The sequence below is a fragment of the Columba livia genome, chromosome 5 (genome assembly GCF_036013475.1).
Source record: "Columba livia isolate bColLiv1 breed racing homer chromosome 5, bColLiv1.pat.W.v2, whole genome shotgun sequence".
NCBI classification, from domain to species: domain Eukaryota; kingdom Metazoa; phylum Chordata; class Aves; order Columbiformes; family Columbidae; genus Columba; species Columba livia.
Window position 1 is genome coordinate 22,413,578 of NC_088606.1, and position 26,023 is coordinate 22,439,600.

The 26,023-nt window shown below is 38.9% G+C and overlaps 1 protein-coding gene across 1 annotated transcript in view; it reads right to left on the minus strand.

Moving 5' to 3' along the window:
• Nucleotides 1-312: 312 nt before the first annotated feature.
• Nucleotides 313-26,023, minus strand: part of TSHR (thyroid stimulating hormone receptor) — a 61,080-nt gene continuing 35,369 nt past the window's right edge. Inside the window, exons 4-10 of the mRNA XM_005502377.3 lie at nucleotides 25,706-25,780; nucleotides 24,436-24,510; nucleotides 20,862-20,939; nucleotides 19,815-19,883; nucleotides 11,544-11,621; nucleotides 6,485-6,673; nucleotides 313-4,897 (exon numbers count right to left, since the gene is read on the minus strand). Coding sequence (XP_005502434.2) covers nucleotides 3,487-4,897; nucleotides 6,485-6,673; nucleotides 11,544-11,621; nucleotides 19,815-19,883; nucleotides 20,862-20,939; nucleotides 24,436-24,510; nucleotides 25,706-25,780 — 1,975 coding nt within the window. The 3' untranslated portion in view covers nucleotides 313-3,486. The remainder of the gene's footprint in view (nucleotides 4,898-6,484; nucleotides 6,674-11,543; nucleotides 11,622-19,814; nucleotides 19,884-20,861; nucleotides 20,940-24,435; nucleotides 24,511-25,705; nucleotides 25,781-26,023) is intronic.

Below are 26,023 nucleotides of genomic sequence, written 5' to 3' on the forward strand. Positions count from 1 at the left end.
GTGGCTGCTGGGTGGTTCTTCTGATGATCTCGGATGTATTAATGATGGTGTTGGAACCCCAGAGCTCAGCAGTGTTCCTACTGCTCCTTTCCGTCCCTGCTGCACTGCCTGAGATGGCCATTTAGGACACCCCTTTCCCAGCTAGTGGTGGGGACAAACACAAACCCCCTGTCAAACAGTGTGTCACGTGGTCAGTCTTCTTGGCTGTAGGCCAGCCAAGGAGAACAATGAAGTTAAGGGTAAAGAAACAGTATTAGCTTCTTTTATAGGAAACAGATTTTTAAAACCTTCAGAAAAAACTTGCTGAGCCTCTTACAGTTTCAAACAAAACATTTTATTCTAACGCTCTGCATTATTTTTCAAGTATCCTAGAGCAAACATGTACTGAATTCCAGAAATAATACATCTAAGATTTAAAATAGCAAGTATTAGGTAAGGTTACATGCAACACCTAAAATAGCTGAAGGGACTACCAGAGCAGAAATGGAAGAGAGTATCTATAGGATACAAACATTTACAAGAAGAAGTCTAGCAAATAAATTATTTTAAGTCTATTGTCTGGATCTTTCCAATAGCTTTTAAAATACTTTTTACCAAGTTAAACACAAGAAGGAATATGCAAGACATAAACCAGAAATATCAAACTTTGTTCAAAAAGGCAATATCACAGAAATATTTTAATAGACAAAAATATATGTGATGATGGGAGACAAAGTTCACTAATGTGTAAATATATCCATGATCCATTAGTAACAGCAAACAGCTGTATTAATTCAAAAGCATACTGCAAACAGTCCAACAGTCCAACATACTGCATCTTTCCATGCAACAAATATTCTAGTTTGCTTTAAGGTAAGAAGAGGTTTGAAATAAGTGATCTGTGCTGCTTTTAAAATAAATGTTGATGTAGTCTTTCCTCTCTTTCTGAAAAAAGAATATGATTCACGCTTGGATTTTCTTTTTCACGGATGCACTAGTATCTATGAAGTCTTGTAGCATAAATGTACAGTTTGTCCATTAGAACTTGATTGTCTTAGGTGCTGCTGTGATACTAAATAAACGGTCTGAAGAAATTCCTTCTCCCTTTAATGATTATCCCAGTATCAGAGTGGTGACAGAGCCCAGGGGCAGGGGTTGCATCTCAACATGACACATTTTGTGTGCGAGTCTCGGTTGTGGCCAGGGCGTTCCAAAAGCAGCTGTTTCAAGAGCAGGAAATGTCACTGATCTGCACACTTCGGAAGCTGATCAACACTGGGTGAGTCCACATCACAGAAGAGGAGGTCATAAATTATTATTTGCATTGTTTTCACCCGTTTTGCTTTCAGAATTTGCTGAGAATCAACCCAAAAGGGAAGCATGGCCCTCCCCAAAATAAGCAGATAAATTAATCTGTAATGCACAGAATGGTTGGGACTGGAAGGGACCTCTGGAGACATTTAGGCCAACCCACCTGCTAAAGCAGGTTCACCTAAAGCAGATCACATGGGAATGTGTCCAGGTGAGTTTTGAATGTCTCCAGAGAAAGAGATTCCACAACCTCTCTGGGCAGCCTCTTCTAGTGTTCTGTCGCCCTCACAGTAGTTTCTTCTCATACTCAGATGGAACCTCCTATGCTTCAGTCTGTGCCTGTTGCCCTTCATCCTATTGTTGGGCACCACTGAAAGGAGTCTGGTCCCGTCCTCTTGACACCCACCCTTGAGATACTTATAAACATTGATGAGATTGCCTCCCAGCTTTCTCTTCAAGCTGAACAGACCCAGCTCTCTCAGTCTTTCCTTATAAGAAAGATGCTTTAGGACCGTGGATCATCTTCGTAACCCACTGATGGACTCCCTCCAGTAATTCCTTGTCCTTCTCAAACCGGGGAGCCCAGAACTGAACACAGGACTCCAGATGCAGCCTCACCAGGGCAGAGTAGAGGGGGAGGAGAACCTCCCTTGACCTGCTGGTCACACTCTTAATGCACCCCAGGATACCATTGATCTTGGCCACAAGGGCACATCGTTGGCTCATGGTCAACCTATTGTTGACCAGAACTCCCAAGTCCTCCTCTGCCATGCTGCTTTCCAGCAGGTCCACCCCTAACCTGTACTGGTGCCTGAGGTTATTCCTCCCCAGGTACAGGACTCTACACTTGCCCTTGTTGAATTTCATCTTCTCTGCCCAGTCCTCCAGCCTGTCCAGTTCTCACTGGATGGCAGCACAGCCTTGTGGTGTGTCAGCCCTTCCTTCCAGTTTATCATCAGCAAACTTGCTGAGGGTGCACTCAGTGTCTTCATCCAGGTCATTAATGAACATGTTAAACAAGACTAGACCCAGTACTGGTGCCCAGGTAACAGATTTCACTGCAACATGGAGAGATGTTCCTAAAACGTCTTGGAGGAGCCAGCAATTAGCCTTCAATGCAGTGACTGAAGGCCACAAAGTAACCTGAAGGTATTATCCACTCCCTTTGTCCAAGTGTAGATTTGAGGCAGCTCAGCATAGCACATGCTAGAAGGAAAGACACTCTAGCCCTGTGAGAGAGGGGTAAGTTGGGATAGCACTCGTGATGAGAAAGCAGCAGTTACAGGGTGTTCCAATAAACATGCTCAGATTAAACAGGACTGGAGACAGATAGGGAACGGATAATTGCGAGAAAATTTAGCACCATCTTAAGTTTCAGCCACCAAAAAATACAAAACGTCATTAACTTGACTGGGTAGGTTAGTCTTCAAAACAAATTCAACTTAAACCAGTAGGTTTATCAAAAAGTGAGAGAGTGATAATAAGGGAATTTCTGCAGCGCAGAAAGACAAATGCACTAATGTTTATTACCTGTTATAAACACACTCAAAATCAATGACATCTGCGTTTCACCACTATAAAGGCAATATGAAGAGGTTTCTTTTCTTACCTCATACAACTAAACTGAGAACTGCAAACAGAAGACTAGCTTCGTTTTATGTCAGTGTGGCAGAGGCGGAAGGAATCTGTTCCATTTTAGGCCCTGGTGGAAGTTTTAGAAATTTGCTATTACAAAACTAATTGAACCTCTTGACACATTGGCAGTTGGCATTTGAAAACTTGAACCTTTTTTTTCCCTTTTAAATCTCATTTTAATTATAAAACTTTATGTCCTTTTTTTAGTCATACAAGTACCCCTAAGTTTTATACTTGCTCTCCTGCTGCCTTAAATTTTTTAGATGAGGGTATATGTCATATTTGCTGATTTGATATCTGTTACATTTCCTATTTAGAGCGTTCACATCTACTTCCAGTATTATCACCAGAACAGTGTCTTTTGACCTGCGCTATTAAGAGTGTGACACAAGAGGTTCAAATGAGTGACTTGTCTAAAAGTAGACCACTCTGAAGGTACTTTGAGACATCACACAGGATAGGCTAGGGGAATAGGATATGGAGAATACGCTGTCTTCTCACTCGGTTCACAGTATGCATAACAACCTCTTGACCAGACTGTGGCTGTGGTACTTTGTAGTGTCATAGCTCAGTTTGCTTGCATTCTTCCAAGAGAATTTGGTTCTGCCTTGCCACAGCAGGAAGGTAATCATTGACTGGGTCTTGAATGCTTGTAAGAATCTGACCTATCCCTCGGCTGATTCTCTGCCCGTAAGAGCCGCTGTTGTTTTTGGCTGAGATTGTCTGACCTCTGTAGACTTGAGCCTGATGTTTGCATATACCAAACTTGCTTAGCAGAATAAACACATCTCTTCGGAAAGCTTTGGTGAAAATAGCATAAAGAAAGGGGTTGGCACAAGAATTGAGTGGGTAGAAGAGAACCAGCAAAATCTTGGAATTGGAGACAGTTATCAGTGGTTTGTTCATAATGGCAGACAAAGCATGGAAAGATATGGGAGCCATGCACAGAAAGTCAGTGAAAATCAGCACAGCCATTCGCTTGGCGATTTTGGTGTCTTTGTCCCCTGACTTGTACTGAGGGTTTCGCACAGTTACATAGATTTTTACATAGCAGGCACAAATGATGACAAAAGCAATAATGTTACATATTAAAATGAAGACAACATAGGCTTCTGCCACTGGTGTTTCAGTGTCCATAGGCAAGCAGATGCTGACTTTGCTGTAGCTGCTGATGCCAACCAGAGGCAAAAGGGCAAGAAGAAAGCAGGAGAGCCACCCACCCAGCATGATCACCAGGGCATGTCGGAGGCGAATCTTCCGATCCGGGCGCATAGCAAAGGTGACAGCGTACCAGCGCTCCAGGGTGATCACAGTCAGGGTATATACAGAAAGTTCACTAGCAAAGACTGTGAAAAAGCCAGCTGTGTTGCAACCAGGCCCAGTCTGCCAGTCTATAGCGTGGTTATAGTACTCTGACCTGGTGTAGAGATCCACTGAAGCAATCAGGAGGAGATATAATCCCATGCAAAAATCGGCAAAGGCCAAGTTACACATCAGAAAGCGTGGTACAGTCAGTTTATAATGGCTGGTGAGAAGGATGAAAAGGACAAAAATGTTACCTAGGATGGCCAGCAGGTTCACAAACCACACCACAATCCTCAGAAATTGGTATCCCATTATATCCTCACAGGGATTAAACTCATCAGGCTCTGGAGTGCATATTACATCTTCATTGTCTTCGCAGACAGGATAGTCATAATGACTGTCAAAGGTCTGGACGTCTTCCATTTGAGGGTTCTTGAGCTCTTGGCCAAACCCAAGATTTCCTTCTCCATGGTCTTCCAAAAAAAAATAATAATGGGAATTTTCATGAAAATTTGTGAACTTGGTGTTTTCGTTATACGCGCTATCGGTGTGGTCTGTGTATTCTTCTGCAAAATCTTTGTAAAACGGATCTCTCAGAACTTTGACTGATCGTCTCTTACGAAAGCTGTGACTGCTGCTCTGGTTACATATCAGGTACTCCAGGATTCTGAAAGAATAGAGGGGAAATCACTGCTGGCATTTACAGTCTGGCTGGAGTACAGCGAGATAACAAAGGGAACACACTTCAAAAGCAAATCACTGTGAGTGAAAACATAACTTTAAGGACATGATCAGATATATTTATGTTAACAGAATATGTAGTGAACAATAAGCTTGAGTGTTTCTGGTTTGTTGTCGGTTGGTTGGCTTGTTGTTGTTTTTTAACTATATTTTTCCTTTGTCTGTGGCTATCAGCTATCCCCAGTAGTAATTTCACTTGTTCAGCATCCATAATCACTCTTCCTTCTTAGGATCGACATTATTAGTAGGTAACAAGACTTTTTATCTACTGTTTATAACTTCTTAGATATTACACACAGTATTACTTTTCATTTCTGCTCACAAATCAATTTCTCCCAGGACTTCCATCATTTTAATTCCTGTTCTGTGTATTTTCTGTAGGTGTTTTATAACTAACTAGCAGAGAAGTGGCTGCGAATCCTTTACCTCATGGCATAATGCACCTGTATTTGTAGTTGAAAACTGTCCATATTTTTTACTGTGAAAAAAAACAAAGCTATTTGGCACCAATATTTTGGTCACTGTGATCCGCTGTCACATAACCTTTAGCATTTCTCATTTCCAGATTGCTTGCAATTTGAGATCAGATACAATTCAGTCTGAGAAATTTTCATCTCTACTAATGGACATGGAAATACTTGATTCTATCAGTCATGAGATTGTGCTGGGTTCTTTCTGCACGTTCTTCGTGTCCATGTTTTAAATCTCTCCAGTCCTCCGTTTTATTTCTGTCTTCACTTTCCCAGTCCATTGTAATTGTGAATGTTATTGTTTTCTGGTTTATTATTGAATAATTCATATACTTACCATAGTGCATTTTTAATATACTACACATTCCAACCACAAATGCTAAAATACTGAAGACCAGGGCTCCATTCCTAAATCAGGGGCTGACCTGGATAAGAATTCTCTAAACCTTATTAAACTTTAGGAGAAATTTACAATGGATTTGGATTCTGCAGTAAAATTCGGCTGCTAATCACAGTAAGTCATCCCCTCTCCCTCATTCCCCCAAGCAGATGTCTCGCTGTATTGCATCAGGAAATCAATAAATGTATGTTTTTCTTTCCAAAAACTATCCACACCCATTCTGAGGGGAGGCTGGAAATCCTGCCAAAATGGAATTTGAAATTATCTGTCTATAAGGTTATTACAGGATCATTTATTCTGAGCTTTTCAGTTAGAAAACACGAGACATGAAACTACAACCTCTCCAAAACCTTTTTTCCAGGCCTTCCTACAACACATTCTGTGTTATCGCACATTACCCTTTAGTTTCCCTTTAATCTGGGCTCAACAAAAGGGGAAGAGTTGTTGCGAAAGCTCCTACAAATTGTGATGTCAAAAATTCTTTCCTCTGTCAGTTTGAAATTGTAATCTCTGTTTCAAATTATGTCCTCTACACCTAGAAAAATGGTCACAAAAGTACCAATACATGTAATTTTATATTAATAATAAAAACCTTGTCTTCACTTACATACTTTAAAATTGAATTAAAGTTAGTGAAACTCACCCGCTGGTTTTTTTCCAGCTCTTGAAAGCACAGCAGTGACTTGGATATGATAGATCAGCTCGCATTAGCTGAAGAAATATCTTTACAGCTGGTAATTTCTTTAAAGTCCATGTATTTTTGGCCATTAGTTCTTTAAGGCTTTCCAGTCCTTTGGCTGGAAGGTTGGCAACAGCTGTTCTGGAGACATCCCTAGGCAAAGGAAGAAAGAGTCAAACGTCAGAATATCCAGGGACTGGATCAGATTTTTTTTCAGATTCTTGCAGTAACGTAGGAGTTTCAGAGAATTTTACAGCAGAAATCAAATCCAGAGGAGGTGGGAATTTCATATCAGCTTGCTAGGTTCTGATACCATTCAAATACAAATAGGATATGAATTTCTCTTGTGAGTTTCTCTGTTTTAAAGCTCATCTTTAATGTCTCATAGGGCAGAATACAGATGATAAAGAAATACCAGGGCTTTTAAAATTATGCTTTAAAAGCCAAACATAGACAAATGCATATGCAAAACCAAAGTTTTAAAAATTCTTTAAAGCTATATCACATCTTCCATTGAAAAAGCTGTTTTCCTATAGTCCTTTTTAGACTCGCTTTAACCTATTGGGATACTTAATAGAAAGCATTGTCATTACTAGAACATTGTTGTTCATAAACTGAAGTTAAAATGTTCTCTCTCAGTGCAGCCTGAAACTCTCAGAAAATTTAGCAGTATGTTTGCTGCTTTCTATTTCTGTGGTAATGAAGCCACCTCAGCAGATACTCTGTTTCCCCAAAAATAAGACCTACTCCACTGGTACAATTTTTCAGGATTCTTGAGGATGCTTGAAAGATAAACCCTACTCAAAAAATAAGCCCTAATTATAGTTCATTAAAAAAGGTAGCTATACATGTAAAAAAGTAAGCATCTTTTGGAGCAGAAAACGCAAAAGACCCTGTCTTATTTTCAGGGAAACAGAATACATTGCACAGTTCATGGGGGAGGTGAATTTTCTTTAGAACTCTAGTGAACGTCATCTGGTCCTGCTAATGATCTCTGCTCATTTTTTGCCTTGTCCCCAACTCTCTTCTACTGATGCTTGAAGTCACGATGTTTTCTCAGAGTTATACTTTGTAAAGAAGTAAACCTGTAAAAAAGCTTCTAGCGTAGGAACATTGTTTGAGCACTTTCATCACGAACATGCTAATAATAAATAATTCAGCTTTTTTGTATGCATTGTCTCCCAAGAGTGCTGTTCTTATCCCTCCAGAAGTCTCACCCACTGGCTGGTTTCTTGCACCTATAAGAAAATTATTACTAATTTTATGCTTTAAACAAATTGCTTCTAAAACGCTTCGGTTTGATCTGCTTTATCTTTTTCTTTGAATTTGCTTGTATTTGTTTTCAAACTGAGTTAGAAATTGCTTCCCTCTTCTGTAGGAGGGCTATTTTACTTCTAATAGCTTCTTTGCTATCATATGTATTTGAGTATGTCACAACTAGTTGATTTCAGCCACATAAACTTATTTTTTTCAATAGCTAGTATATGCTTCTGCTGGGCCCCTGAATTGGCTCTTAGGAGAGTCTGAATACTACCTGCTATCTTTTTATATTTTAAAAAGTCACAGAATAGTTGAACCTCTAGATCATCCAGTTTGACCTCCCTGCTCAAAGCAGGATCACCTAGATGGAGAGGCTGAGCAGAGATTTGTCCTGTCAACTTCTTAATATCTCCAGGATCTGGAGACTCCACAGCCTCTCTAGACAACATGTCCCACCATTTGACCACCCTCACAGTAAAGAAGTTTTTTCTTATGTTGAAATGGACCTACCTGTATTTCAGTTGGTGCCTGCTCCTCTTGTCATGTCACTGGACACCACTGAAGAGACCCTTGCTCTGTCTTCCTAGTTCTCTGACCACCCTACTGCTCTGGCCACCCTTTCAAGTATTTATACACATTGATAACATTCCCTTGACTCTTCTCCAGACTGGCTGACTCCAGCTCTCCCAGCCTATCATTGTATGACAGATGAGCCAGCCCTTAATTGACTCAGTGGCCTGCTCTTTTTTTTTTTTTTGTAATAGTTTCCTCATTTTATAGAACTATTCTGAAATTAGAGCAGCTGCAACAAAGCTTGTTTCTCACACAAAATAATACAAGGCAGTGAAAGCTAAAGCTGATTGTGTAAAGAAGCAGAAGGATCGTACAGTACTAAATGTCTGAGCACTAAATAATTGACATAATTCAATATTGAAGAATGTAAAGTGCATTTAGGAAAAAGCCATTTTAACTACATGGGTGACAATGGGGCTTAATTAACCTAGCACTGCGGAAAGATCTTGGAGTCCTCTCTGCAAACATCAGGTCAGTGCTATGCAGTAATGTTAAAAGACAATAGAATGCTAAGAATTTTTAGGAAGAAAATAGAAAATAGCCCAGAAACACTTTGCTTCGTAAATCTAATACGACTGCATCTTAAATACTATATGCAGTGCTATAAATGCTATATGCAGTTTACAATAAGAGCACAGAAATGTGCTCTGATGAGCAATGATGATTAAACGTATCAAATTGTTTATAAATTAAGTAATAAGGGGCAGATAAGGACTTTTCTTTTGGGGAAAAACTAGGACTGGAAGCGGTAGGAGACTAGAGATGCCATGCATTGTGTAAAGAAGGTGATGGGGAATGATTATTCACTCTTGTGCAACAAATTTTGGAGCACCTAAGAATGTGAAGCAAGAGACTTAAAAATGAGAAAAGGTATAATCTTTTCACAAAATTGCATCATTAAATTGTGAATGTCAGTGACATGGTTCACTGTGCAGGCCAAATAATGAGGCAACAAGAAGGACAATATCCTTCTTTGTACTGGTTCTATTCAGAGTTGTGTCAGGTTCCCATCAGAAATGACTGGGTCAGGAGAAACATCCTGGGGCACAAGGGCTTGTGCCTTGGAAGCAGCCGCAGAGAGGAGCGTCTGTGGGGGCCGGGGTGCGCGGAGGAGGGAGCTGCAGCTCCCCAGAGCTGCGAGCAGAAGGGAGCAGACAGCCCAGGGCTCAGGTGGTGGGAACCATTTCCCAGGGAGCAGAGGGGAAAGTTCAAACTCTGTGGCAACTCAAAGTGTTACCAAGTGATGTCGAAAAGTTTGGAAGAAAAATCTGTTCAGTGAGAAGAAAGGGCTTGGACAAATTAGTTATAAGACGACATCATTTCAGTTCTATCTTACCAAATCCTTTGAAGTCTCTCAAGTATCTGTTTATGGGTGTGTATTTAAGCAGTTAGATATTGCAGTATTTATTTTCAAAAACTCTGCTCGTTTTAAACTCGGGGGCCTGGGGAGAAAATGAAGGCACATCTGCCTTGACTCAGGTTTAATCATGTTGCAGGGCTAACAACAGATGGTTGGTCCCGTCCATGGGCCATATTGAGCACAATGGCTCAGAAGTTTGGAAGTTTCAAAAACTCTCACTTTGGAAAGCCCTTAACCTGATGGTTTGGAGTCTGCCACCGAGAGGTCTTGTGACCTCTCTGTACCACTGCTATTGCAAATGGAAGAGCCTCCTGGGAGTCTGGTGATAATTTGTCTCCCAGCAGAAGATAACTTCTTTCTTACCCTACCTAGGCCCACACTTTGTCAGCAACAAAGTGTGTGTCAACTGGCCAGAGGAAAGTTTGGGATTGACAGGTATTTTTTTACCTTACAAATCCAGTCTTGACAATCATCTATTCAGATTCACAATCTCCTGCAAGCAGCATAGCAGCTGTCTTCAAACTAGAAAGCACAGGATTGAAAAGATTTTAAATAATGATTACTAATCTTCAGAGCAATGTGAATCCAAGCAGTTGGAGTTTGCTAGACTATAGTATCTGTATCTGCATTCATACAGAAGACATATTTTCCTAAATTTTTCTTTGTTCTGTATCATTGTATGATCAGTCTGGATTTTGGGCTGCTCAGAAAAATGGGAACTGACCGCACTTATATCAGCCTCATTAATATCTAATAATATTGGTGACACAGCAATGTTTACATTGCATGGAAAAGTGTCTTGCTAGTATTAAGTTATAGCAGCGTCACCTAAAGAAACACAGAGAGTGAACATCTGATAGATTTGTCAGGAGGATCTGTCTCAAACAGAAATGTCCAGAGAGGTGGTAGATGCTCCATTCCTGGAAACATTCAAGGCCAGGCTGGACGGGGCTCTGAGCAACCTGATCTAATTGAAGATAGACCTGCTCGTTGCACGGGGGTTATGACCAGTACAACTTCAACTGTAGGTTGCTATGTTGTAATTGGGAAGATTTTGTGAGAAAAAGAATGTCTTCTGCACCTTTTTGTTATTTAGCTACCTATTAGAATTCCTTTTGTGAACAATACACCATTATTCTGATATAAATACGCTGTTTTCGAGAGAAGCGGAAAGTAAAACTGATTCTTATGATTCTTAAATGGACTGAGCACTGCCAGCACCATCTGGTTTTGCAGTAGAGGAGGGAATCCCACTTTCAGCACTTCAGTTCCCCTGTCATTAGTCCTATGCACTATGTCACTTGTTAGATGATTTGAGTCAGGGAATATGATTCTTCAAGTTCTAAAACTTCTTAAAGTTATTTTGTTCCATCCTGTATTGTGATTCCCAATTTTAGCAAAGAGTTCTTGGAAAGACCATAAAATCAGACTGGAAGCCAAATTACATGAGAAAGATGAAAAGACAGCACTAGAAGTAACTTTATTGTCTAAAATTATTCTTTCCTCTGTTTCAGTTTCTTTTACATGGGTCTTACTAGAGTCCTTAGTTTGTATTACAATTGTAATACAATTGTACAGTCATAATACAGATTGTAGTACATAATCTTTCAGAAAATAAATTCACAGGAACAGTAAGATGCTGTTTCTAATGTAAGATGCAAGAATTTCTTCGATCAGTTCCCTAAAGCACAGCTTTTGTTGTTGAAATTCTTTTTGTAACCATGCCATTCCCGTCCCTGCTGCTCTGCTGCTAATAATGGTTGCAAAGGAAGTGCAACCTAAAATAGTATTATTTTAAAAGCTTTTGCTACTTCATTTTCTCCTACTTACAGTAGAGTTGGTCCACTGTAGACTCCTAGAAATGCATCGTCATTGATAACTTCCAGGTATTTGTTCTTGTGCAGATAGCTGCAGAAACACACAACACACAGCGATTTGGAAATAGTTGTCCATAGGTTAAAGAAGATGATCTTTTGTTTACTTGCCTAAACAGATTTATAAAAGCAATATGTATAATGGCCATCCTATCCCAACAACATATTGAAGTATAATCTGTTACTTCATTTTCCGTATAACCAAGGAACAAAATACAGGTTAGCCACCTTGAAAATAAATTAAATTCCTCAACAAATAATAAATAAATTAGCAAAATAAATTATCCTGCTCCAAATTATTTTTTTCTCTGTGTCATACACATAAAGACACAGGCATACACACTGTATCTTCACGTAAATACATGTGAGGATGAGGTGAAACAGATGGTTTTGCTCTCATCAGAAAGAGGTGTGGGGAGTTACATGATACTTACAGGAACACATAACAAACAAACATGATTCTATAATAAAAGTTTTAAATGCTGTAAGATTTCCACAGCCAAGTGGAGGCTCTCATACACAGGTCAACAACTAAGAACAAAGCTTTGTTACAAGAAGAGCAAGAGAGGGAGTGAGAAGGAGGATAAATCTGAAGGAAAAAGTTAATAGAAAAGCTTACATTAAAAAAATCCAAAGTCTTGGGAAAATTGCTAACAATTTCATGAGTAGCCAACAATTTCCTGAACTATGGAATGCTGCAAATTTCTCCTGTCATTATATGATTGATGTAATAAAGGACCAACATTAATTCCCATCACTTGGGAAATTGACCTATAGGAAAGTGCGGATTGAGGAAGGAGGGAACTTACGGAGTTGAGTTAAAGACGCATGATCAATGACAGGCAACACAAGGCTATGGAACACTAAAAAAAATAACATAACCCAAGTAGAACAATCAATGCTACATTCAGTTTTGTGGTTTTAGATTTAAAACTGACTGGGTTCCTCTTTACCATGGTCTGAAACTGTCGTTTGAGAAACAAAGAGAAAGCATAAAATAAAACAAGCTGCAGGAGCAGCCGCAGCACAGCCATCCTGCTTTTCTGCCAGAGTCACAGGGAACGTATGGCACTGAGCACATTTTATGACATTCTGTGAAGTACAGATATACACAGAAGGTGATTAAATGGAAAAATGAGTGTTATTTTTACGCATACTGTGCCAGCTTTTGTGTATTAATTGGGCAGATTCGACACAGAGTTAGATTAAAAATGTTATTTGGGAACTACTGTCCAGCTAAAAAGTATTATACTTCACAAAATGCAACAGGCAGGTTGATTTCCTTGCTGAGATGGTTCCTCCTGGTTGGCCAGGAGGGAGGAGAACTGCAGGTAGAAGCAGCTAGATCTCCGAAACACACAGACAGGAATATGCTGAAATAGCTGAGCAGTGAAAGGAGACTGAAGATTAGGTTGCAATATATACATATGTACATATATATGTGTGTGTATATATATATATACATGTACATGTGGATACTGCTGTGATAATTCTTTCCTTAAGGCGGCAATTAAACCCTAGGCGGTGTTTTTACTTAGTTCAATCAACTTCTGTCACCATGTTTGCGAGAGAAACAGCTTGCAGATATTAAATATGGTCATGCTTTTTAACTTAATTTAGATGGAAATTGAAATCTTGTGATGGGATTAAGAATAATTTCCCAAATATAGTAGTCTGTGGAGGAGGCTGGAGGAACATCTAGCTTTCTTGGTTGAGGGTTACTAAATAAGCAAGGAGAAAAAACAGCCCAAGTGTTTTGTTTCTGCACTGTGATGTGAAAGGACCTCTGAGAGAAGTTTAAACCAAGGCAGCAAAGGGGATGGTACAGCTGCTGGACTGTGCTTTGGAGCAGAAATGCAATGAAAGCCAGTAAGTAGGAGAAGACAGAAAATTGCCAGGGAAAGTTGTGAAGGGGAATGTATGTTCCCCTTGATGAAATGATGGCAAAATGATCAATGTTGTAAAGGCCCTGAAGGACTATGGTGCCTAGGCAGAAAAGACTCATAGCACTTGCGACTATCTCATTTATAAATTTTATCCATTTTCTGTATAGTGGAAAAGACAACTTCTAATGGCCCCAGTAGTAACCACATATTAAAGCATGAGGCTGCAGTCTATGAGCAACAACAAGGTCCACAGACAGCAATATAATAGGTAGCTCAAGTCCAGCAGAAGCCCAAAGAGGAACTCATAGTGACGTAAGTATGACAACAGCGGGTGACCCTGGCCCAACAACTATAAGCGTTGCTTGATATTTCACCAAAAAGGGCACAGGGCTGGTAGAGGCCTTGTAATGCAAGAATGCAGAAAAATAAGATGACTGGAGATGATGACCATAAAGCATTGCTCAGGAGAAGATGATGTGGCCCTCGGTCCAATTAAAGGACAGAAACTTTGCAAGAATTGCAGACAGACTGCCTTATGAAGGTCACGTTTCACAGGATAGATAAAAGCAGAGAAAATTCCCAATGAAGAAATCAGCAGCAAAAGAGAGAAATATGAGAAAACCAACAATATCACCCAAGTGAACCCAGGTGAGGTTGCTCAGAATTTAAACATAATTATCTTAAAACGAGGAATTTCATAAAATTTCAGAGTGCAGTTGGAACAGGAAAGATAACATGCCCAGAACAGATATATTAAAGAAATTAAATAAAATGAAAAGAGAAAGAAACTGATTCTTCTGATGCAGGCAGTAATACCTCAAACAGAGAGGGATGTTTGGTACTATAACTGTTACAAACACTTTAAAGCTAGCTTCTGACGTAGCTAGGAAGGCAAAAAATACAATAGAAAGGCTGTCACAAAAGATTTCAGAGGGTGTTCATGAAATTGCTGTGAGCTGTGCCCATTGTGCCAGTCAGTGACAAAGATACAGAGGTCAAACCTTTAGTTATTGTAAGTTCTGTAACAAAAACACCATTTGAGATGGCGGCTGTAGAGATAATTGAATTGACTCAGAAAGGTGCAGAAGGCCACTATTTTATCGTTGTGCAGGACGAGTCTTTCAAATTCAGATAGTGGAATTGGGGTTTAACTGCAAAAATAATGATGTCAGAACAATTGTTTCTTGTTGTAGAAAAACATCAAGTAAACATATGAATCCTCTCCTGGTTGAAGTCAGTGGCAAATTTCCCATAACATTCACTGAACATAAGCTTATATTGATCACCATGGTGAGAAAAGAGAAGTATATGGACTATATGGTTGGGCTGCACAATACAACATCTCAGGGAGCCAAGCCGGAGTAGCACTTCTGGCATGTCATTCATTGGACATCACTCATGCCTAAATCCTTGTTTCTTACAGAGGAAAATAGCTTCATTCATCTGCTGAGCTGTTGTTTGAAATAAGCTTTCACTCTTTAGAAATATGTGGCATTCTAGTACCACCTGGCATTTGTGTTTTCTGAGAACTGGCTTTCATATTCTGTATATGACAACCTAGTGACTTTCGTTGTGTGCTTTTGCTTCAGCTTGCAAATTTCCTTGTGAATCTGTCTGCAAATCTAATACAAAAATTAAAACCAGAGCAAAAGCTAAGAATTAATCAAAAATTTCAACAGCTAGGTTGTAGTTTTGAAGGACACAAAAACCTGCCTGACCTAATAATACCTGTCTGCTTTAGTAAACAGGTAATTGCTTGTCTCATTCTGAAATATTTCCCCCTGATATTTGAGCACTGTAGTGAGTGATAAAGCTGAAATGTAACAGTTCACATGCATGACAAAAATCTCCAAATTTACAAATAGAAATGCCCATCTAGAGACTTTGGGGAAGATCATAACCACGTGTTACCAAGGAGGGCTGCAGTGTTAGCTGCCAAGATTCACACAGATAAGTCAGGCTCATCAGAATGTACAATTTCCTGATACTAATTGATTTCAGTTGTTTAAGCTCTTTTATTTTGAAATGTACCTCCTTAAATGGATAGAGTAAGACTTTGGTCAATATTAATTTGACAGAGAAAGTTTATGTATAGCCAGTACAGCTCCTTCTGAAAATGCCCTTAAACCTGTTGCTACTGATAAATAAATGGTATAGGATGTCATTTAAATACACTGCAGAAAAGAAAATGAACAGTGTTACTCACATGTCTAAACAAATGTTGGAAGTCTTAGAAATCACATGGGTGAAGTGCAATATCTCTCTCTCTCTCTCTCTCTCTCTCTCTTTCTGTCTCTCTCTCTCTCTCTATCCCCAGGGGGACACTAGAATAACAGTCATTTTGGGAAGCTGGTGGAAGACAATCAGATAGACACGAATACTGCAGTGCAAAGTATGCAGGAAATCTGGAGTAGTAAATACTGAATCTGGAGAAGGATGGTTTCATAGTGCTACAAGTTAAAGAAGGCTTTTTTTTTTTTTCTTTCATTTGTTTTTCCTTTAATAAAATCAGACCAGTAAGCTGACTATTTCATTGACTAATAGATTCAAGTTCCAGAGGTAAGTGGGTAAAATATTGTGTTAAGTCTCAGTCCCACCAGAAAACAACACAACTGCAGTATGCTGAGCAGGATCTCAGGCCATGAAATGGTAACAGGGCATTTCAGCTGCTATGTGACACAGGGCAATGTTGTGTCAGAGCATGAGAGACATACTGAGTATTCAGACATTATCAATGCATGCTTCATAAAGCAACAGGTTAGAGAGTCCGCATGAGAAAAAGCAGTTTCTGATTTCAGCTCAAGTGGCACGCATGTGCTGTTTCAAAATGTTACAATCAAAAGTCTGTTTCGTAAGTGCGACCACTGGTTGCTGATATTCAGCAACTCTGTAAGGTTGAAAAAGCTGAAGAATATATTACAGCTATAGTCTCCAAAAAGGAGAAATACATTAGGATGAGAAAACTTGCTTAAAAATGAACAAAAGGATGAACAATTATTGAGGGCATTCGGGGAGCTCTTTAGGGACTCCATTTTGGAGATCAAGAGCAAATGTTGAAAAGCATGAGGTGGCAAAAGAAAACCAAAATCCTGAATATTCAAAATATTAAGAATCTTCAACTGATATGAAAAACAGAAAACTGTGGAAAGATCTGAAGATATTGTTATCAAAAGTGTATTTTGTCCTTGGGGTAAAGGATATTAATGAAAAATGTTGACCAGCTACTTCAACTAACATGTAGTTCCACTTACCTTTCTTTTTTCAATGTAAAATATTTCTATTTCCCTTCTTCCATAGTCCAAGGTCATTCATGCCATCCCCTATATTGTAGATGGACACACCTTTCTTAGTGTGTGTGGTTTTCACCTTTCTTTGTTGTTGTTATTGCTGGGGTTTTTTTGTTGTTGTTTGGTTTGGTTTTGTCTTGTTTTTTGTTGTTGTTAATAAGATGGATTATTTAACTGACAACATTTTACTGCAGCCCCACACCCAATTTTATCAGCCCAGGGAGTGATGGAATAAGAATGAACAGCCAGATAAGGCAAGAAGGGAGGTTTTGCAAAATTTTCTTCCAAAGGATCACTTAGATAAAACCAAGTAAAGTTACTGAAGTTTCTAGTTGGGATACCTCACTGGCTTATGGAATTATGCATTATTTCATAGTATCTGCTTTCAGCTTCTGATATTAAAATAAGACAGTAGAGCTTAACACACAAGGAGAAAAATAATATGTTGGCCACACATTTAAGTATCACCACTAGAGTATTAAATGGGTTTCTGGACATGCAACTTGTTAATGTAACCGTGCATCCTGTTGGGTTACGAAATGGAGGTTAAAAAAGGGAGAACAGGCAAAAGAGATGCACTGGTAGATGAACAGTATTAAAAGGTTCATTGTATGTTTTTTCTACACCATTGTTTATCTTGACTCTGAGCTAAGTCAAGTGTTACAAATGATCCCTGAGAATGTATACAGAAGTAAAGATATTCTTTCAGAGTTTATTTTTGTAATTAGACTTTGAGGCTGCACACTTTCCATCTCAGTAATTTAGACAGTTCTGTAAAAGCTCATCACAAATATATTCTGCCATTCACTGGAAATATGTGTTAAAAAATATTTCCTTACCAATCTATTTACAGAAATAAACACTAGTGCAGGAGTACCACTTTGCAGAAGTCTGCTAAAAACATTCAAAACCCATTAAAATTTCTTTCCCTCACCCTTTTTCTCTTAATTTCTTTTTGCTTCTAGTTTCATCAAGTCCCAAGGACCTTAGATCAAACCCAGAGGAAACAGGTAGTTTCTTCCCTGTACAGTGGCAGATAAACAGGAGTTCAAATTAGAAATGTCAGAATACAGAAAATTAAATATTTGGCTTTTGCATTAACTTAATGCTGCTGCTAGAAACAACAAACCTCCAAGACTGCACTTAACAAAATTATACTTTATCTTAGTATATGGTAACCAAACCACCTCAGAAAATTAATTTCGAAATTTCCAGGTAGTTTATCAAACAGATAAAGGCTTTACCGCTGATGTTCAGCTCCCCAGTTTGCCTTGTAAATCTGGAGTAGTGCTTTGCTCCGAGTAAATGTCATATGATTTAACTAGGAGAAAACTGTTTGTTGTAATAAACCTTTTTTACTGCTGGTAGATAAAGTCCTGGAAGTAGCACTACTTTTAGTTTGTGTGTGCTTTTGTGTTTTCTTTTTTGTTTTGTTTTGTGTATGTGTGTGTTTGTTTGTTTTGTTTGGTGTTTGTTAGTTTGTTTAATTTGCTTTAATAATGCATCATAGCCAGTCTCTGGAAAGATTCACTTAAAATCGTGGTAACACACAATATCTCAGGTTGGAAGGGACCTGTGAGGATCATAGAGTCCAACTCCCTGATCCTTGCAGGGCTACCTAAAACTGAACCATATGACTAAGAGCGTTGTCCAGATACTCCTTCAACTCTTCCAGGCTTGGTGCCGTGACTACTTTGCTGGGGAGCCTGTTCCAGTGACAGACCACCTTCTCAGCAAATAACCTTTTCCTGATGTCTTCCGACCTTTCAGTACTTAAAGGGGGTCTATAAAAAAGATGGGGATAGACTTTTTAGCAGAGCCTGTTGCAATAAGACAAGGATAATGGTTTTAAAGTAAAGAAGAGGAGGGGAGATTCAGGCTAGATGTGAGGAAGAAATTTTTTACATTGGGGGTGGTGAAACACTGGAGCAGGTTCCCCAGAGAGGTCGTGGTTTCCCCATTTTAAGATACTGAAACGGCAATGTCTCAAACATTGTGGCCAAACCAGTTCTGCAACATCCAGCCACAGGAGCCGTAAGGGTGGGGCCTTCCTGCCTGCCTCCCTTCCTTCTTCTTCATTTCCCCTTTTTTATGAGTAATATAGGGACATAAAGGTTTACAGCCCCACATGTGCCACTAAACTCTTTTATGTAAATCCCTTTGCAGTTCAACTGTTCATCAGTTGGGCTTAAGTGATGTAAATCCTTCTGCCACTGAATCATCTGCTATTTGGGCCGAGCTGCAAAATGAAAGTTTTTTTGTTTACGGACCTTAAGTATCACGTATACTCTTTTCCAATCAAGGGGATCAATGAATCTGAGTCACCTCTTCCACCCATACCTCTGGGCAGAACATTCAAGGTCAGGCTGGACGGGGCTCTGAGCGACCTGATCTAGCTGAAGATGCCCCTGCTCATTGCAGGAGGGTTAGACTAGATGACCTTTGAAGGTCCCTTCCAACCCAAATTATTATATGATTCTACAGTGTCCAACCTGAACTTCCCCTGATGTAGCTTCATTCTGTTTTCTCATGTCCTATTGCTGGTCACCAGAATGAGGAGATCAGCACCTCCCCCTCCACTGCCCCCCTTGAGGAATTCGTAGACTGCCATGAGATCCCCGCTCAGCCTTCTCTTCTCCAAGCTGAACAAACCAAGTCACCCCAGCCACTTCTCAAAAGTCTTGCTCTCAAGGCCTTTCACCATCTTGGTTACCCTCCTCTGGACACACTCTAATAGTTTGGCGTGCTTCTTATACTGAGGCACCCAAAACTGCACACAGTACTCGAGGTGGGGCCGCACAAGTGTAACTTTAAACCATAACAAAATCCACACTGGAATTAGCTGCCATGATTTTATTTCTGAGCTATAAATATACATACCAAATGAAAGCACACTGCAAAATATAAGTGCCCATGATTTTATTGCTGGCTGAAATACATATCCTCTCTTTGCTTCTTAAAAATAATTAGAATAAGATATGTATTTGAGAGCCTCCAATGAGTGTATTTATTATATAATATTTTTATGAAATAAGAGAATGATCTGGTACTTACATAGCATCCAGATTTGTCCCATTAAAAGCATGGCCTTGGATGCTGGTAAAACCATTGTTGTAGAGTTTGCTGCAAGAAAAAAAAATTGTGTATTTTGGGTTGCTTCGACACCTGAATACCTTACATTTACATATATTTTTTCTTGGTGACAGTATGTTTATGGATGCTTTAATTTTAGCCTCTTGAAGAAGCATCCATTATAGTACAAGGTCAAACAAAGAGCCAGCAGCATTCTTGAGTGCAGCTGAATCAAGAATACCATGTGGCAGGTATGCCATCTTTTACTTCTTTTCATAGCAAGATAGAAGTAAACTAAAACACTTCACTATAGCTTTGACACCTTCAAACTAAAATTGAGGAAACAATGTTCTGCTAGGACTGATTAAGGAAGGCTAAAGGAATGAACTAATGCCTAGCAAAATAGGTGTGATTTTACTATATCAGGCCTGCCTGAATTTTCAGAATTTATTCTTTTGCTCCCTTAGAGCTAAAGGATTTTTTTTTTTTAAAGAATTTATTTAGAATTCATTCTTTTGCATTCTAGTGCTCTTCCACCTAGTTCAGGTCATAAGTCATTACAGTAACTTTCATTCCCTTCAGCCCTTTCTTGTGGCTCACATTGAGTATGATTTGAATTACTGAACTTTATTTAACAATTTGCCTCTTCTGACATTTGCCACACATTAATTTTCACTGTATGTGCCACTTAGGTTGCAAAATGTTAGACACAGCTCTAACCACGCCTTAATTTTACAGGAGAACTCTGCAAACCTTTCCCTTTGATGTTGTCCTATAAAGCCATTCACTGGCATTAGGGTCATACAAAAGCAAAACCACTTTGGTCAAGCCAGTTTAAAGGAAAGCAGCAGGCCTGATTCAAATCACTGTCAAAGTAAAGGATTTTTGCAAACTGGATTATGGATATTACCTGTCTATGGTGTTTCTCTGTTACAAACTGCTAAAGAGCAGGACAGAGATTTTTTTTTAACATTTTACCATATGCTTGAGAGAGGTAATTGACTCATGACTTAAACTGGAAGAACTTACAGAGTTAAAGATTCATTACAGATCCCATGGAAAGCATTTGCAGGCACTGAGGTCATGAAAGGATTGTCTGCAATTTCACTGAGAAGGAAGAGAAAACATCACAATTGAACAACTGCTAAATAGAGTTTCTCCAGAACAGTTTTACTATTAATTTTTCTATGCCTTGATTAAAAAAAAAAAAAAAAAGCGTAGAATAACTTGTTTAGTTATATCTAAGGCCAGAAGATACGTGTGGGATGATTAAGAATCCAGCGTGTTCCAGCATCCAGGAAGTGAGCTGGTGACATAGGTGGGTTCTGTATTCAAGGTGAGATGTGCCAGCCTGAGTGGTTATAGTACTTAACAGCACAGACAGGACTTTTGTTTCATAAGCCAGAGAATTAGAAAAGTAGATAATGCTGCATTGTCAACTGGGCCAACCCAAGTGACTTTAGAGCTGAGATCCTGCTCTCTAGCTAAGCAGAGCTTAGAGCAGAGCTGTAAGCTAAGCTCCCTAGCTAGACATCAGACAATACATTATTCAGGACAGAGACATTCTACTTCAAGAACTGCCTCTAACACAAGTAAAATAACTTATGTGACCTAACCTAAAGATTCTTCTCAAGTCCTGTCCAAAGAACATTTCACTATCTGTCATTTCTTAAATACCTTTTTTACTCCCACTCTGCAGTCTTAAGTAATACTATGTATTTTCAGACCAAAACTCTGCTGGGACAAAAAGGACAAATAAAAACTAAAGAGTTTTACTGTCACTTAAACTGGAGAAAGGAAAGAGGGCAAAGCTGGTAGAAGCAAAGGACGAAGCAAGGTGTCTCATTGTCTTTTTTCTGAATCATATTAGAATATGGAAACCAAAATATTCTACAAATTTTTCTTTTCTTCAGCTTGTGGATTAAATGTCGTCATATAAGGCCCGACCATAATGTCTATGGGCCAAGAAGTCCTAACAGTTGCCCATGTGACAGTAACAATTTAATTCATTTTCTGTGTTATATATATGCTAACACTGAACTGTACTACAACCATTTTAATTTCAAGTAGTTTCCACTAGTAGGTGGTTTCCACCACAAGTTATTTTGGTTTGACATTTTTCAGACTGGATCACTTTTATAAACAAATGTTTATTTGTATGTTGCTTGACCTCAGAGGCCACTGGTGATATAACCAATGCTTTCTCCCCAGCTATACCTTATTCCTAATTTAGAAACCTACAGTTCTTTAAGAGCAGATTTTTTTTTTTCTTGATGAAAGCAACAAAAAGGCTTTCTTTCATTGAATAGCAATGTTTAGAAATACCTCCCTTGAAAGTACAGGTCTACTCTTTAAAAAGTCCTTAGTATATAAGACCTATGTTTATTTTTTGTTAGTGATCGTTATGAAAAATTTTTGAGGTAGAAGTAAAATAATGTTTTGCTATCTGTCACTTAGAAACTGACTTAATTGGTTGGAAGCAAGGACACAGATAGTTGTATAAACTGATTCTATTTTATCTAGCCTGTTTAATTCTTGGTTCTCTCTACTTAGTAATTGTAGTGTTTAATTTACAATCTACTAGAGCTTAATCTAAGTTAAAACCCTTTTGGTCTTTGAGGAACTCCCTAATACCACTTAAGATGTAGGTGTATTCCACTCAGAGCTCTGGCTGACTCAGGTTTCAACCTCAGAGGCCTACAGCCAAGGCAAACATAGCAGCTCCAGGTTATGGAGCGTGAGTTAGCACAAGATTTACCTCTAGTCTCAGAAGATCCTTGGAAGGGAAGATGTCATTGCTCACTGCAGGTCTAGACTCTTTAGCAAAACAACCAGCGTTTCTATGTTGCTCTGAGGTTCATCTTGGCAATGGTAGACCATGAATTCAGTGGGGACTGACCATTCTTGACTAAGAATGCCCCTTAGCAGCACTGAAACAACACCTGGGGTAGATCATTAATCATGTCTTTGTAAGTCACTTTCTAGCTTAATACTAATTTTTAATAGCCTTTTACGCAGCCTGTCCAGCAGTCAAGCCTCTTCCAGCTGAACACTGCTACAAGATTGATAACTCCTCTTTAGGAATAATTAATGACCAACACACTTTTGCCTGTGTCAACCTGCAAATCTTCCCCTCTTGGCTTGATTACAATCCAGAATTTGAACTTAAATTGCAGGTTAGGGCACAAAGATGGATGTCATCTTTGCTTTCTAAATACCAAGGAACACTTGTTTTTTTTCACAACAGAAATCTTTGTTTCTGAAATACCTTTAAGGATAATAGTGGGAGATCCACCACTCCCCATTTGTGTTCCCATTCTTTTTCTGCAAGAAATTGTTTTGCAATTGCTTCAAGCCATACTGAAAAAAAAAGGGGGGGGTGGGGAGAGGAATATCTTTAAAGCAGTTAAAGTAAATGGGTTTTAAGATGTGAGAAAGGATGAAGGTTTTAGTGTTATGTAGGAATGCCTCATGTGTACAAACCCAACTAAATTAGCAAAGCTTGCTAGTAGGAAAATTCCTTCCAGCTGAGGACCATAGTTAATGAGAGATGGCTCCACCTAGGAAGTCTAGCTTAAAAGCAGGCAATTGTCAATCCTGGTCCTTTGGTCTTTCAGTGTGACTATGGACTTGTACTTGAAATGTGCCTCTACAAGTAAGGTTGGACAAGGGTATTTAGCAAAAGTGTGTGTTCACAGAAGCTTATGCTGTCAATCTAGAAGAGTATGCATCTAATTCAACTGCTATGAAAAGAGGGTGAGTAACAGAAGGGAGAATGGTAGTCCTCTTTCTGGCACATGCTGTGCCAGTCTGAACTGACGCACTACTAAGGTGGTCATGAAAGCAGGGTGCTGATCTAGTGACTTAAAAGCTCTACTTTATTTCTCAGCTTTAGGATTTTGCTTTTTAAACTAATTTTCTGTTTCCTTTATTAAAACATTAGTTGTATGAAGCAACATATTTTGGATAAAATAAGTCTTCACCAAAATCTTCCTAAAAATGTAAGCTCAGCCAACACTGAGGTGTAATGATAAACAATTGCTCTCAAGCCTATCCAGTTCTCCTGCTCTGGGGTCTCCTGTGCTCAGGGTGAGGTCAGAAGAAAGAAGGCAGATAGCCAGTGGAGGTTATGATTCAACAATGTAGGAGCTCAATGAAGAGCAGTATCAGAAGATGTGTAATTTGAGGTCACCATGCCAAGCCAAATTTGTTAGAAGAATGTTGACAGGATGACTTTGTGTTAGCAGGCTGTATGTCAGATCAGGTCCTGTGTGTCACACTATTCTGACCTCAGACTAATTTAGGTAGTGCACAGCCATTACAAATACAAAATAAAAGCAAAAGGCCTGGAGAAGTTGTGTATTGTGCTTTGGCTAATTCAAGAGAAATGTGCTTGTGTCCCCATGTCGCTCATCTAGGTCAAAGTTGTAGTGCTAGGTAACCTGACATTTTCCAGATTTGGTACTAACAATCAGTGAAATTTAGCTTGAGGAAAAGTGCTTTGTTAGACTTATTTGATATTTTTCTCTAAAACAGAAACCTCCGTTACAGGGTTTTTTTGGTGTCTGAGGATGGCAGACCATTTGTGAGGATAGATACTTGCAGTAAAAAGTTCACATCAGATGAGTAGATTTTTGTGAGGTCTGGAAAAGTTTTGAGTCCAGTATTAAAAATACCACTGAAAGAGAAACAGAAAGAATTACTTGTACTGAATCACTGAACAACAACAAAATGTATTTAAAGCCTTCAACAGTACAGAACAGTTATTTTATCCTCTGTATTGACAATCAAATGACTTATAATCAACTGTCCAAAATATAAGGATGCAAGAGCAAATGAAGAAGATGGGAAGACAGAACAGTAAGACAACTAAGGAGATTCGCAGAGGGAAGCAGCCTGTGAGGTGCATAGGGAGAAAAAAACCTAGAATGCTGGATTCACTTGAGAGATGAAGACTATTTCAGGCAATAGTCTGGACCCCCAAATCCTCTGTCTTTCACTGAGACTAAGAGCTGTTCAAATAGCTTTAAAAAGACAAACTGTCTTCAAACATGAATACAGTTAATGCCCCTTATTTCTGAACTCCTGTAGAGTGGAAATAACTTAGGAAAATATAGTTCTCAATTTTTAAAACTATTCTCCTGAAATGAAATTATTTTGACTATTTTTATTACTTTCAGATCTATAGAATAAAATCTGAAAAAAATCTTTCCTCCTTGCTGCTACTCCACCATGCACAGACACAGCCTTTTCTAGAGTCTTCCAAACATTGCTTAAAATCACAGAAGTTATTATCTTTTTCGTTTCTCTTTCCTGTGCCATAAGTTCGGAATTTCATTATTCGGTTACTCTGTGTCACTCTTTAGAAACTTCATGGGGACACAGAGAATTCTTCAGGATTTCTTTCTGCCATAAAGGTCATGTGAAATCAGGTGCCTATAGATGAACTTGTCACAATTAGCTGACAGGTATGCTTTAAAACCCTGTGTAAATATCTACTAAATATAAAAGATGTGTATATTTCTGTTGTGTCTTTTCTTCCCACTATTCCCTACAAAAATATAGCAAGATAGCAATTCATAAGAAGAAAGCTAGCTGTAGAATTTTTCCAAGAAAATATTAGTGTGTTCCAGACACTTAATGGATAAGAAGAATAGCAAAATCACTATTGAATTTGTGAACGTGTTTTCCTTTCTTGCAAAAGTTGTCAAATTTCCAACCCCTACCCTGGCTGGCTTTCTGACATTGAAATAAAGCAACAGGGCAAAACATTACAATCAGTTCCAAAATGAAATACAAAGAAAAAAAACCTGCTATAGTATGAAGAGACATTTGGCTTAAGTGCCAACTTGTTACAGGTACTAAATACTTACAGGTATTTCAAAAGTGGGAGATTCTTAAAGGCATCTGGATCTATGTAATCCAAGTTTCTAAGATTTCGAATTTCACTGTAAAAAAAGGAGAAATGTTACCATATTGATCATTAATACTTAATTATCATAACGGAAATCTGCCATATTAAAATGGTATTTCATGGACCTAATTCCTCCAATGAGCTTTTGTATTGGCCAGCAATGAATTCTGTGCAATCATTCTTCTGGATGGGTGCAGTCCTGGAGACTGGCTTGTTAAGCAAGGGAGGAAGAAGCGCCTGAGATTTGATTGCGGTTCCTTTGTCTGCGTGGGCCTAA